The sequence below is a fragment of the Manis pentadactyla genome, chromosome 4 (genome assembly GCF_030020395.1).
Source record: "Manis pentadactyla isolate mManPen7 chromosome 4, mManPen7.hap1, whole genome shotgun sequence".
In the NCBI taxonomy this organism is placed as follows: domain Eukaryota; kingdom Metazoa; phylum Chordata; class Mammalia; order Pholidota; family Manidae; genus Manis; species Manis pentadactyla.
In genome coordinates this window covers 151,456,959-151,469,349 of record NC_080022.1, presented here as the reverse complement: position 1 = coordinate 151,469,349, position 12,391 = coordinate 151,456,959, and the positions used below count along the sequence as shown (strand labels likewise).

General features: G+C 39.7%; 1 protein-coding gene across 1 annotated transcript in view; it reads right to left on the bottom strand.

Moving 5' to 3' along the window:
• Window positions 1-11,514, bottom strand: part of LOC130683253 (leucine-rich repeat-containing protein 37B-like) — a 31,374-nt gene extending 19,860 nt beyond the window's left edge. The window contains exons 1-3 of the mRNA XM_057499509.1: window positions 11,206-11,514; window positions 10,263-10,765; window positions 7,848-7,919 (exon numbers count right to left, since the gene is read on the bottom strand). Of these exons, the coding sequence (XP_057355492.1) occupies window positions 7,848-7,919; window positions 10,263-10,765; window positions 11,206-11,514 (884 nt within the window). The remainder of the gene's footprint in view (window positions 1-7,847; window positions 7,920-10,262; window positions 10,766-11,205) is intronic.
• Window positions 11,515-12,391: the final 877 nt, after the last annotated feature.

Below are 12,391 nucleotides of genomic sequence, written 5' to 3'. Positions count from 1 at the left end.
GTAATGTTGTGCGTCAACTACCCTTCAATAAAAAATAATTATCTAAAAAAAAAAAAAAAAAAAGGTACTATGCAGGCATTACTTGACAATGAGACTGGTGCCAATTAGTTGGTAATTAGAGAAGTTAGGGCCATTTCTGATATGCTTATTTAGTGTCAATGTAAACATTTCCAACTCTACCAGTTAATCACCAATTCAAACATCTGTTTTTAATATTGCTACAACAATCCCTGCATTGAAATCCTGAACACCAGTCTCTTCTCTTGGTAGCTATGTTCTTGATAATGTTGTTTACATAATTCATCTGCCTAAGTACTTAACGATGTTAATTTAGATTAAATTGTGAAAATATTCTGGATTAATGGAATTCAAGTTTATGTAAGTATTCTATATTTTCTTGTCTTTGAAGTGACAATATGAGGTTCACTTTAATTCCACTCATCTCACTAAACTAACTTTTATAAATCTTTTCTGTGAAGGCCTGAAAGTAAATATTGTAGGCTTTTCAGGCTACATAAAGTCTCTGTTGCATATTTTTCTTTCTTTTTCTTTTTTCCTTTTAGACCCCTTGAAAAATGTAGAAATCACTCTTAAGGGCTCTATAAAAATGGACCATGGGCTGGATTTGATCCATAGGCCATAAACTAAATGTTAATATAAACAGAGGGCATAGGAACACTTACATACCAAGGCTCCTATGGGTGTCTGTAATTGCTCAGACCTCATTACAACTTTTCCTCTGTAACTGAAGGCTTTTTCTATCTATAGCTTGTCCATATAATTAAAAAATTGAAAACACATAGGAGGTATTTAATGCTAGAGAGTGGCTAGTGCCCTCCCTACACAGACTTACAGAATTATAAATTTTTATTGTTGGGAGAAATTATAGAAATTGTCTAATTTAAACCCCTTATTTATGTTATAGATAATATAACTAAAAGCTCATAAATAAGTGTGAGTAACTAACTTACAAATACTGGAGGGATAGCAGGCCTTCAAATGAGTCCTTATGTAATTCACTCAACTGATTGTCACTGAGAATTCTGAAAAATGGAAAGGTTACTTCTGAATCAAAATGCAAAATAATTACAACGATTTACTGTACCGGACTAATTTCTACATGTGGGGGAGACCTGGGTAATGATAATGGTACCACCTAAACAACCTAATTCTTATTTAATTTAGGGATGGTGATCTCTGCTCTGTTTTCATTCACATCTTTCCTGTCATGTCCTCCTCTGTGTCCCTCTCTCTCCCTCACACACACACACACACACACCTTTCCACTCCTCACACCAAAATGTGTATTTAGTACCTACTCTCTCGATCCCCAAGTCACGTTCAGAACCCAACTGTGGGTGGCACCATCGTCAGCAGAACTGCCATTTCCTCCCACTCTCTTTGCCTGAACCTTATTACGGGAGCCCCACACAGAACTATGTCAAGGCTGCAAGTGAAGCTGTTCAATGCCCCCCCTCCACTTAAAATATTGTTTCGGGGAACTAAAAAGTGCATTAAGATACACATAAGAAAAATGTCCCATTTAATACAGCAGCAGACTCACAGACTCTGAGAAGGGACTAGCGGTTACTAAAGGGGAGGGGTGGGGAAGGCTGGGTGCAGAGGGATGGAGAAGGGGATTGAGGGGTACTATACACATGGTGTGTGTGGGGTCACAGGGAAGACAGTGTAGCACACACAAGACAAGTAGTAAACAATGTTTTTCATGTGAAACCTTCATCAGAGTGTATACCAATGATACCTTAATAAAAAAGAGTTAAAATGTCCATGTTAATAATTATGAAGCAAATACCCAGGTAACATCATTCATATCAAGAACACTGCCAGCATCCCAGAAGCCCTCAGTGTGCCCCTTTCGCATCACAAACAGATCTCTGACCCACTAGAGGTAACCACTGTCCTGACTTTTTAACTCATCTCCCTGCTTTTGGAATGTGGTCTTACCTGTGAGGTGTCAGCCATAAACAACATAGTGCAGTATTGCCTCTTCCTGAACTTAGTATATAAATGGAATCATATTATATATGTATTATTTTCTACATTGCTTCTTTCATTCAACCTTACCTTGCAAATTCATTCTATCCTCAGGTGCAGCTGAGGTTGGTTCACTTTAAGGCCTACTGTTACATGCTTGGCTACATGTGCCTACTGAGTACTTGAAAGTGGCTAGTGTGACTGAGAAGCTGAAGTTGAATTTAATTAATTTTAACTATTTTAAAAGTTAAATTCAAAATTGATATTTGAATGCAGTTATTGGAAAACATTTCAGTATTTTGCAATGACCTGGCCATATGATGCTATTTTTCCAACTGTAAATTTTATGATATCTAAAGAGAGATCAAGTAACTTCCGATAAAAATCTTGCAACTAAACTGAGATTTTATAGACTTAATATGGAAAAAAGAATATGAATGCATAAGTTTCATACCAGTTGCATGTAGAAATTATAATACTTTGGATATTTTAAAGACAGTATGAAAAAAATGTAGACTATCTTAACAATGTATACAATCATTACATGTTGAAATATTATTATTTTGGACATGAAGGTTAAATAAAATGCGTTCACATTACATCTGTTTCTTTTTACTTTTATTTTTTAAGTGGCTACTAGAAAATTAAAGATTACTTATGTGCCTTGCATTATGTTTCTAAAGAATAATATTCCATTGTTAACTATGCTAGACTTAATTTATTCACTGTACTGTTGGGGGATATCAAGATTTTTCTAGCTTTCGTTACTACAAACAATGCTGCTTTAAACTTTCTTATACTTCTATTTTGATATGCATTTGCCTGAGTTTCCCTAGGATCCAGCAGGGGTACAAAAAACTGTTCTCCTAAGAAGTTGTGCTATTTCAAGTTGGCAAATGGGAAAATGCCAAGTCTCTACTCCTCCAACCACCAGCTAAATCCCTAAGAATGATGGAAAAGACATGATTTAAAAATCCACAACCTTACCTCAAAGTGTGGGAGCAGCTCCACACATGCTTCCCTACCAGAAATGGCCTGGAATTACCCACAGGGTGACGAGCTGAAATGCTGCTGCAGGAGCAGGGGCAGCCCGTGGCCCCAAATCCTCCCTCCTCAGGCCAGAGAGCAAAGGGCGTTTTCCTCCAGGTGGGAGCATCGGTGCTCAACGGGCCTGGGGCCCAGAACCTGGGGGAAGGTTGAGAATTCTGTCTCGCCACCAGAAGCCACCTCCCACCTCCTCTGACTTTCAGGGACTCCTTTAGGAATAACAAGCCCCAGCAGCTCAAGTCACCTCTGTCCGAGAGACAGGAAACACAAGCAGGAGAATCTCAACTGATGAACTAAACTCAGGAATGACCAAATGACAAAGAAAGCCAGCTCCGTTACGGGCAGAAAACAAAACAAAATGAGCTGATAGCCAATGAACCAGAGCGAAGAGAGGGAGCACGAGAGGACTTTAGAATGGCATAACTGATATCCTAAGTCAGATAGTGCATCCGTGAAAAAGAATCAACTCAGGATTACATGAATGAAAAGTGTTATTATTAATAATAATAAAAACCCTCAATATATGCACCTTTGAAGAATAAATTAGAAAACAGAGATCCTGCCAATGATTTTTCCAGAATACAGAATGAAGGGAACGGGAATAATTCACAGACAAGCCTGACACCTGAGTTTGCCCACGAATGTTCACGCCTTTGCTTCACCTAGTCCCTCAGGAAAGACAACATGCCTGGCAGGATGGTTCGCACCCATTTCTTCACACCTGATGAGCAGGAGAGTATACAGCCAGTGTCTCCCAGAGTGGAGCAAGGGAGTGATAAGAGATCCACTACAGAAGAAAGTCTTTAAGATTTCAAAAGCAAATTTCCCTTCCCTGGGAATTACCTTCCTGGGAGGTAATATTAACAGTTTTACATCCTTCAAGCACCTTGGGGAATCTGAGAACATGCTATGTTGCTTTGTGAACTATTTCCACCAAGTTCTGCATATAAACATTCTGCTTTCCCTCACAGGGTCTCTTACTCACATATTGATATTAATTCTACCTCATAGATTAATTCCTTTCTGTTATACGGTGGTTCACATTACACAGAATTACACAGAATATAGGCACATACATTTAAAAGGATCCCAAGACAAAAAATTTTGATTCCCACAAAGAACTCCTGGAGCCCTGAGAATGCCTCAAAGACCCTGACCTCGCCTGAAATTCACATTACAAGGAACAGCAGCAGTGGCCAGAATGTGTGCAGGGGGAATGGTCACCAGGTGATGCTATGACTGTTCTCCCATTTCTGTCAGGTAATGGTTTCATATTTCCATGGAAATGATCCAAAGAGAAAAAAACAAATCAACATGTCCAACACTGTTTATCGTAACCCTCTTCATAACAATAGACAGTTGGAAAAAACTGTACCTCCCCCCATATCACATAACAAAACTTATGTGTACACTGTTGATGATATACAAAAAGGTCATAGGAAATGATGGTATATGAAAAAAATCAGGACAAATATGAAACTTGTATACTAATTCTCACTTTAAAAATTATAAATACTGACAAGGTTTCAATAGGAAAAGAAAAGAGATGGAGGCGGAAACTCAGCTGTTGATGGCAGTGTCTTCTCTGATTGGCTGATGCCCTTGTCAGACTGTTTGGTTCAGGAGAGAATATCACGGTAAGACAGGGAGTAACTAAAGAGTCTGTATTTTCAATTAATGGGATTTGTTTCGCTGAAGTTTTTGGATGACATGGTAGTAATTTTTTTAAAATAACCCTAATAAATTCAACCTTAAAGGAAAGTTAGACTGAGAATGAGTGTCATCGAAAAATTACACCAAAAACGAGCTTCACATAGCAACAATCTGGAATAAAACATATTGATCTGGAGAACTCCAAATATTTTTTGACTAAAGCAAAAATATGTAGAACTATAGGAATCAGAGTTAAAGGGGGATCTGAAATTTTCTTACAAAATGAAAACATCAAAACCAGGTATGAACTAACATTAGTGAAACATTCATGTTTATCTTCTGATCACACTTCCTTTCACTAAAGCAATCTTCTGAATTTTGCAATATTCATTCTTGACTCTACATTACTGGCAACTATCCTTCTCCCCACCTCTGTAACTTCTAGGAAATTGACAGGGCACAGAGTGGTTTTTTTTTGGCTTACCTATACATACATGTCAACAGTAGGCCATTCTGGAATTGATTTACTCGCCTTCCCCTGCTTGCTTTCTCTAGAAAGCACTTACCATTACTTGAAATTACACCTATCTATTATAGTTAATATATTTATTTATATTACATATTTGTAAATCCCTTCAGAACTGGGATATTTGGTCTTTTCATTCTTGGGCTTGTATCCCTGGTACATAAAACAGTTCCTGGCACATAGTAGATGCTCTGTAAATATTTGTGAAATGAATTCAAAGTGATAGGTATTGATTTTCAGATATACTACCTTTACTTAAAACAAATCATCCCTTTATCACCATGTGCATGAATACAATTTTACAGGAAAAACAAATGTCTTTCTTTTCATCTGCATTTGTGACTCAATCTTTTGAGACAAGAACCTTCTGAGAATTTCATAAAAGCTATGAACCCTTTTCCTAGAAAACTTCACTTTCTTGAATATATGCAAAAGCGCACATGCAATTTCCATTTGTTTATCATCCCTTTAGGGCACAGGTCTGTGAACAGAATGGCTTGGATGCAGCGTACGAACCTGAATGGGAAATCATGTCTGTCTCTATTTTCAAAAACCTCTAAATTGGCATTTCCTTCCATCATGAATGTAGGCAGCAAACCACAACAGAGTAGCAGTATAGCTCATCTGACCCCCAGTAGAAATCAGATATGTTCATATCATGCCTTTGTTGCAGATATCTCAAAATTCCTTTATTCTCATCACTACCTTCACCTTATAATAAATGCCACTGCATATGATAATTACCATTATAATAAATACCACTGCATATTGTTATTTAATGCAAGAAAAGCAGATTTATTACTATATCACTACTAACTATTCTTTAAGAGTATTTCAGTGTAATTGGTTTTCTTTGTTTTCATATGTATTTTAACCTATTATACATTTAAAAACATCACTTCTTAGGTAGGCTTCTGTCGATCACCAAATAGATTCACAGAACATAAAAAGTTAAGAAATCCTGCCCTGGGGACCACTGACTCCAAGTTAGGAACCTCCGTCTTACCAAGTATAAATCTCAAACTGACTTGGAAATCTTCTAACCTTACTGGACTCATGTTATACTGTATAAACTCTACAACAAATGGATTTAAAAATTTACGTTTAAACTTCAGTTTATTTTTTGAAAACATATAATACATATTTATATGGCTCAAACTTCCAAAGGTATGATGTACACAATCCAAAACGTTTTTCCTACCCCTGCCGCTCAGCCTACCCTCACGCTCGACTCTCTACTCCACAGTGGGAACTGCTGTTATTTATCTCTTGTGTCAAGTTACTTTCATTTTTCTTAGAAGTCTGGGAAATAAAATCTCCACATCATATTCTATCATGGGAAATATAAACTATATATAGTATTTAAGAAATTCATAAATTAAAAAAAACAACTGTCCAGTTCTAGCATTTTTTTCCTTACAAATAAGATATACAACTAAGGGGGGTCTATTTGAGGGTGGTCATAATCCCTGTTTTTAGATTACTATGACTGTCATGTCCTTTAATATTAATTCACAGGTCATTTGACTTGTCCAAGTTGAACAAATGATTAATGATACAATAGTCTTCAAAAATGCCAGTCAATTACTTTAAATATAAATATTTTTTCCAAAATCACTTGTGTCTAAACTGACTTTTCTACAGATCAATAAAAACAATTACAGACAACAAAAATATAGGCAAAGAACAGACAATTCTGAGAATACAAATGTTTGGCAGACATATAATGATATTTAAATTCCCAAGTAATCAGAAAAATTCAAATTCAGATGGGGCCCCTCTTATTCACCCATCACACACCAGCCAAAAAAATACCCAGTGGCAGAGGGTGTAGGAAAACGAAGCTGTCATGGCCTGTTGATTAGAGTATAAATTGCACAACCGTTTTGAGGGCAATTCAGATTTTCTACCTACACAGTCTTAGTCCCAACAATTCCACTTCTAGATATCTCTTTTACAGAGATACTTGCTCATGTTGACAAAGATGCAAGTACAAGGATATTCATTGGAGCGATGCATGTGACAAGAAAACAACAGAATCTAAGCATCCAGCAACTCAGGAAGTATTAACTGTGATAAATCTATACCATAAAATATCATGCAGGAGTTTAAATAGATGGGGTAGCCTTCTATGTAGTGGGAAGAAATCTAAATCGTGTCAAAAAGTGAAAGCATTCAGTCATAGGATGTTACCCTTTATGTAGAAAAGGTAAGAAAATCACACAACAAACCTATTTTGCTATCTGTAAATACTTACATAGACAAATGCATGGAAAAAGATCTGGAAGGATATATACTAAATTCAGAGTAGTGGTAACCTCAGGGGTGGGGGGTTAGGGCACACGGAAGGTTTTCACTCTTCCTGTTATTTCATTTTTATACATCGAGAACATGATCATGCGTTCTTTACATACTGGAAAGTAAGTTTAAGTTGACTCTTAAAGAGAACCCACCAAATTTAATTTTTAAAATAAATATAGAATTGCAATCAATAGAGGTAGATTTGAGATACGGAAAGGGAAATACCTTTTCTCAGAACTTTTCTCAGACCTCAAAACTTTTGACCAAGAAACATGTTACAATGCAGCTAGTTTTTCATGTTCATATTTGGAGAGAACATACTCACAGTTTCTCAGCCCAAGTGTATGACTTCCATGTATTTTCTTCAACGTAAGAAATAGAGTTTCCTTGGAAATTTCTGTGAAGAAACACAGTACATATCCTTGAATAGGTAGGAAAAGAATGAACAGAATAAGCAAAAGAATCATGGCACCCTTATCATGGCAACCAGGGGAATATTCAAATGCAGAAAATACCAGCTTTCTAGTGACCACAGCTATCAGCTTCCTAGTTTGCACAGCTAATAAACATGTAACACGGGGCACAAACAATAGAGCATCTCCTCAGAAACTGAACTTCCTCTCTGTCCAACTTCTAGGGCAGATAATGCCAGTTAATTACCTTGAAAGTATTTTTTTCTAAAATCACCTAGGTATCTCAAATGACTCCTTCCAAAGAGAAAATGATAAACAACTAAATAGCAAAAATGGCAAAAATTTATCATCAACAATAAATATAAAGAAACACTATGATTTCTTTATAAAGGAAACACTTGGCTCAGTGCCCGCTGTTGAGATCTCTCCAGTAGTAAGAAGGAGAAGGGCAATTACAATTTAGAGGGACTAACATGGAAAGATCTCTTAGAGACAGTGCATAGGGAAATGCACAAATCACCGAGCAAGGAATAATCTATTACCTCACTGGGGGGAAATGCAAAGGGAAGAGACTGGAAGGGAGGACACACACCAAAATGGTAACAGGAGTTATCTTATGGGCGGTAGGCAGGGTGGACTGGGATTTCCACATTTTATCCTATATACTTCTGTGACTTTTTTCTTTTTTTAACAAGGAGAATGTGTCCATAAATTACCTGTGCTTAAAAGAAGCTGTTTAATGCTTGACGTTCAACCACTAACTCTCTGGATGACTTTGAATCTTTCCCTTTAGCTTCTCTTCCCTCAGCAACAAGTTCCCTATTTTTCAGGGCAGTCAGAAATAGCTCATACCTGTCTGCTCCTCTGCCTAGTGGAAATTTCCACCCAACCAGAAGCCTTCTGCGTGCCTTACGCTCACCGATAAAAGGCACCTACAACTGAACTCGTCTCCCGCAAACGGGCTCTCCTTCCCAGCTGCTCTACTTCCCCCCGTTCTACCACCATCACTCTCCTCATCACCCAGGACAGAAACTTTAGAGTCAAATTTGATTTTCCTCTTTTCCTGCACATCCCACCCACCAGCTCTAGTCAGTCACTTACGAAGTCCTACTGACTCTTCCTTTGTCGCGCTCTCAGGATTTTCTTTCTACTCCCAGCGCTACCCTTCTGATTCAGCCCCTTTTCACTTCACTCCTAGGCTTTGCTAGTACATTTGGTCTCCCTGAATCAAGCTCTCCTCTCTAGATCACGCTACATATGGAATCTAAAACAATCCTCCTGCTTTAATCATTTGTCTCTCTTGCTTGAAAACTCTCAATGGCTCTCCATCCTCATACTGCAACTTTCAAACCCCGATAGCTGAGAGTCAAGGCTTTTCAAAATCTTTCATTGCGTCCTAACCAGTTCTTTACAGCCAGACTGGTCTATGAAATCCTGATCACTCCTGCAGCCATGCCTTTGCCTACACTGAACATTTTCCCCCCTATTTAACAAATTATAGCTACTCTTTAAGTCCCAGCTAAAATTGTCACTTATCCAAAGTGGCTTTCCCTGACCTCCATATCCCAGTGATTACAGGGTCTGGTGAACTACAGTACCTAGAGTCTGTATCTCTTTTAGTACTTAATTATCATCTCTCTTTTGATGCATATTCTTTCTTTCTACCTATCACTGTCATGTTCTGGAGACAATGTTTATACATCCGTGGCTCCCACAGTACTTAGCCCTGGGTCGTGCAAAAAAAGGGTGCTATAAATAAAAAGCCAAGGAAAAGGTTTTGGGCACAACTGAGGGACCAAATAATAACAGTTAACACTCATATATACATTAGGCACATATAGAAGAGCTTTACGTGTATTAACCCATCTAAATCTCACAACAATCTTATGGGATGGTAACTACCATAATCCCCACTTTACAGATTAGGAAATTGAGTCACAAAGCTAATAAATGACAGACCTGGGTTCAAACTCAGGCAGTCTATCTCCGGAATCTTTACTCTTAACCAGTGAAAGGAGGATAGGGACATGTTACTATAAAGAAGATGGACTAAAACTGATAGGAAAATGGTAGAATAGAGGTTAAAGACTTAAATTGCAGAACTAAAAAAAGGAGGTGAGGAAAAAGAATGAGGGCAATTACAAGTAAAAGAATGGAGAAGGGAGAACAGTATTAAGAAGGAAAAGGAAGACAAGGAATAATTAACAAAAGATAAAAACAAAATCAGTCAACACAGGGTATGGAAATGAGGGGCCAGGAAGACCTTGAGGAAAATGCTGCCAGGTCAGGCAGGATGCAGAGAACAAATGAAAAGAGGCGGTTCTTACAAGATCGTGAAGGTGCCATTGTGAGCGTTGGGCTCTGGCACGGGCACACTCTGGAGCTTCTGCTCTGGGCTGAGACCTACGCATGCCAGCGTCTCATCTGTGCAGCTACAGAGCTCACATATGTTGTTTTTGGTGGTGTTCACCACTGAATTTTGAGTCAGTGATGGAAAACCTGTCTCAGATGGCTCTGGCTGCTGAGGTCCGGAAACGTCCAGGTCCACAGGTGCAGCTGTGACCTGAGTCAGGTTTGGACGCTGACTGGGAACCTGCCCGGGATGTGGAAGTGTCCCCTGAGGGCGTGCTGAAGATGGAGCTAGGGCTTCCTCCTGGACTGGAGGCTCAGCCTCTTCAGGAGTGTAGGAAGGCTCAGCCAGGGCCGCCTGCAGGTCTTTGTAGTTCTCATCCATCTCTGGGGGCTCTGGAAGCTGAGACAAAACCTCCTGCTTCAATGGAAGTGGTTCTAGCTCTTCAGGGGACTCTGGATGCTGATCCTGAAAATCCACCTGGGGAGAAAAGATTCAGCCTCCTCAACTTTCTGTCCATGATGAATGGGGACACTTTTCTGGGAGAAAGCTTCAATTTCCTCAGGGGCCTCTGGAGGTTGATGTGGGCCACCCAGAAACTCTACAGGTAGCTTCTCCTTAGCACAGACAACATCCCTATTGGGAGCTAAATAATCATCCTGCAATTGTTGTTTTAGATGTTTCTCTGCAAACCAGCCTGGAGTTCCAATAAGAACTTTGGTAAGCCGTCGATACTGAGCTAGATCTTTCTTTGAGTTTGGAAGTGAAACAATAAACCTTGTTGGTTTTGAACTATCACTACCTAGAGGTGGAACAAGTATTTCAAATGACTGGTGTTCAGCCTGATCTACATTTATAGTTTTAGTCTCAGTTTTCAGTCAAGGAGGCAGATCTAGGACCCGATTCTGGTCTCAACTTACCACCGGAACCACCTCTGGCTGACTTTCATGCTGGTCAGGCTTGTCCCAAAGATTTGGTCCTGGGGGCAGCTCTCCAGCTGGACCTGTGTACCAGAAAGGAACTACAGGATGCATCACTTGTTGACGTGGATGGCGAAATTCAAGAGGGAGATTGGAGGGATCTGAAGACCAGGACTCGGTTGGCCCTGGGGGTCTGGGGGTCAGCTGCACAGGATCCAGGGCCCAACCCGGAGGCTGGGCTGCCTGGACAGGCAGCCACAATGGTAGCAACACAAGAAGCCACGGGGCCCAGAAACGCAGCCAGGACATGGCAGCAAAGACTCCAGGGCACAGTGAGCCAGAGGACCAGAGCAGCTCCCTTAAGCCAGAGCAGAACCATTATGACAGCTCTCTGATGCTCACATATCCTTGGCAACTGCGTGCCCCTCCCCTGCCTAGTCCCACCCTTCATATATGACACGTTAGGCTCAGGCTGAGATCGGCTCCACACCACCTGAGCGAGTCCTTTCTCAGAATCATGGAGTCCAAGCGTCCCCTCCCCAAGCAAAGGCTACAGACACCTCCCTCCAGATCCCCCTTCCCACTGACAGAGACAGGATTTGGGCTGCACATCTGGGTGGCCCTGGACCAGATAGTGGCCCAGGGATAGTGGCTGTTGGTTAAGAGAAGGGTAAGGGTGGAGGTGGTGCAGTTTCCCAAGGAAGCCACTGGGTCTGGCATCATAACTGATACCAAGTAATTGTTTTGTAATCTTTCCAATACCATCTGTAATATCTGAGTGGCTATGTGAAACTGTCACAGGATAGAAGCAAGCAGATCATAGTCTTCAAATTAAAGAATGTCTAACAAGTAATCATTGCAGTCACAGGGAATAGAGCCAGTATTGAAGGGGTGTTCAACAGGGTACAGAAGTGGAGTCACATCTGAGGAGAGTCATCAAATTTAATCAAGGTTAAATCAAGGAGGAAAGGAATATGGGTAAGAATAGGCAGTAAGGTCAGTAGCAAATAGCCAAATCAAGAACAATCAGAGAAGGTTTATGGAATCATACAATTATAAAGTGAAAGGTTTGCAAAATCTAAGCCTCACTCATTTATTTAAAGGAATTGAAATGGTCCTTGATAAAGAAATTGGTGGTCGAATTTAGGTGCATAATGAAATGTAATTCTGGAGCTCTGGGAAAGTG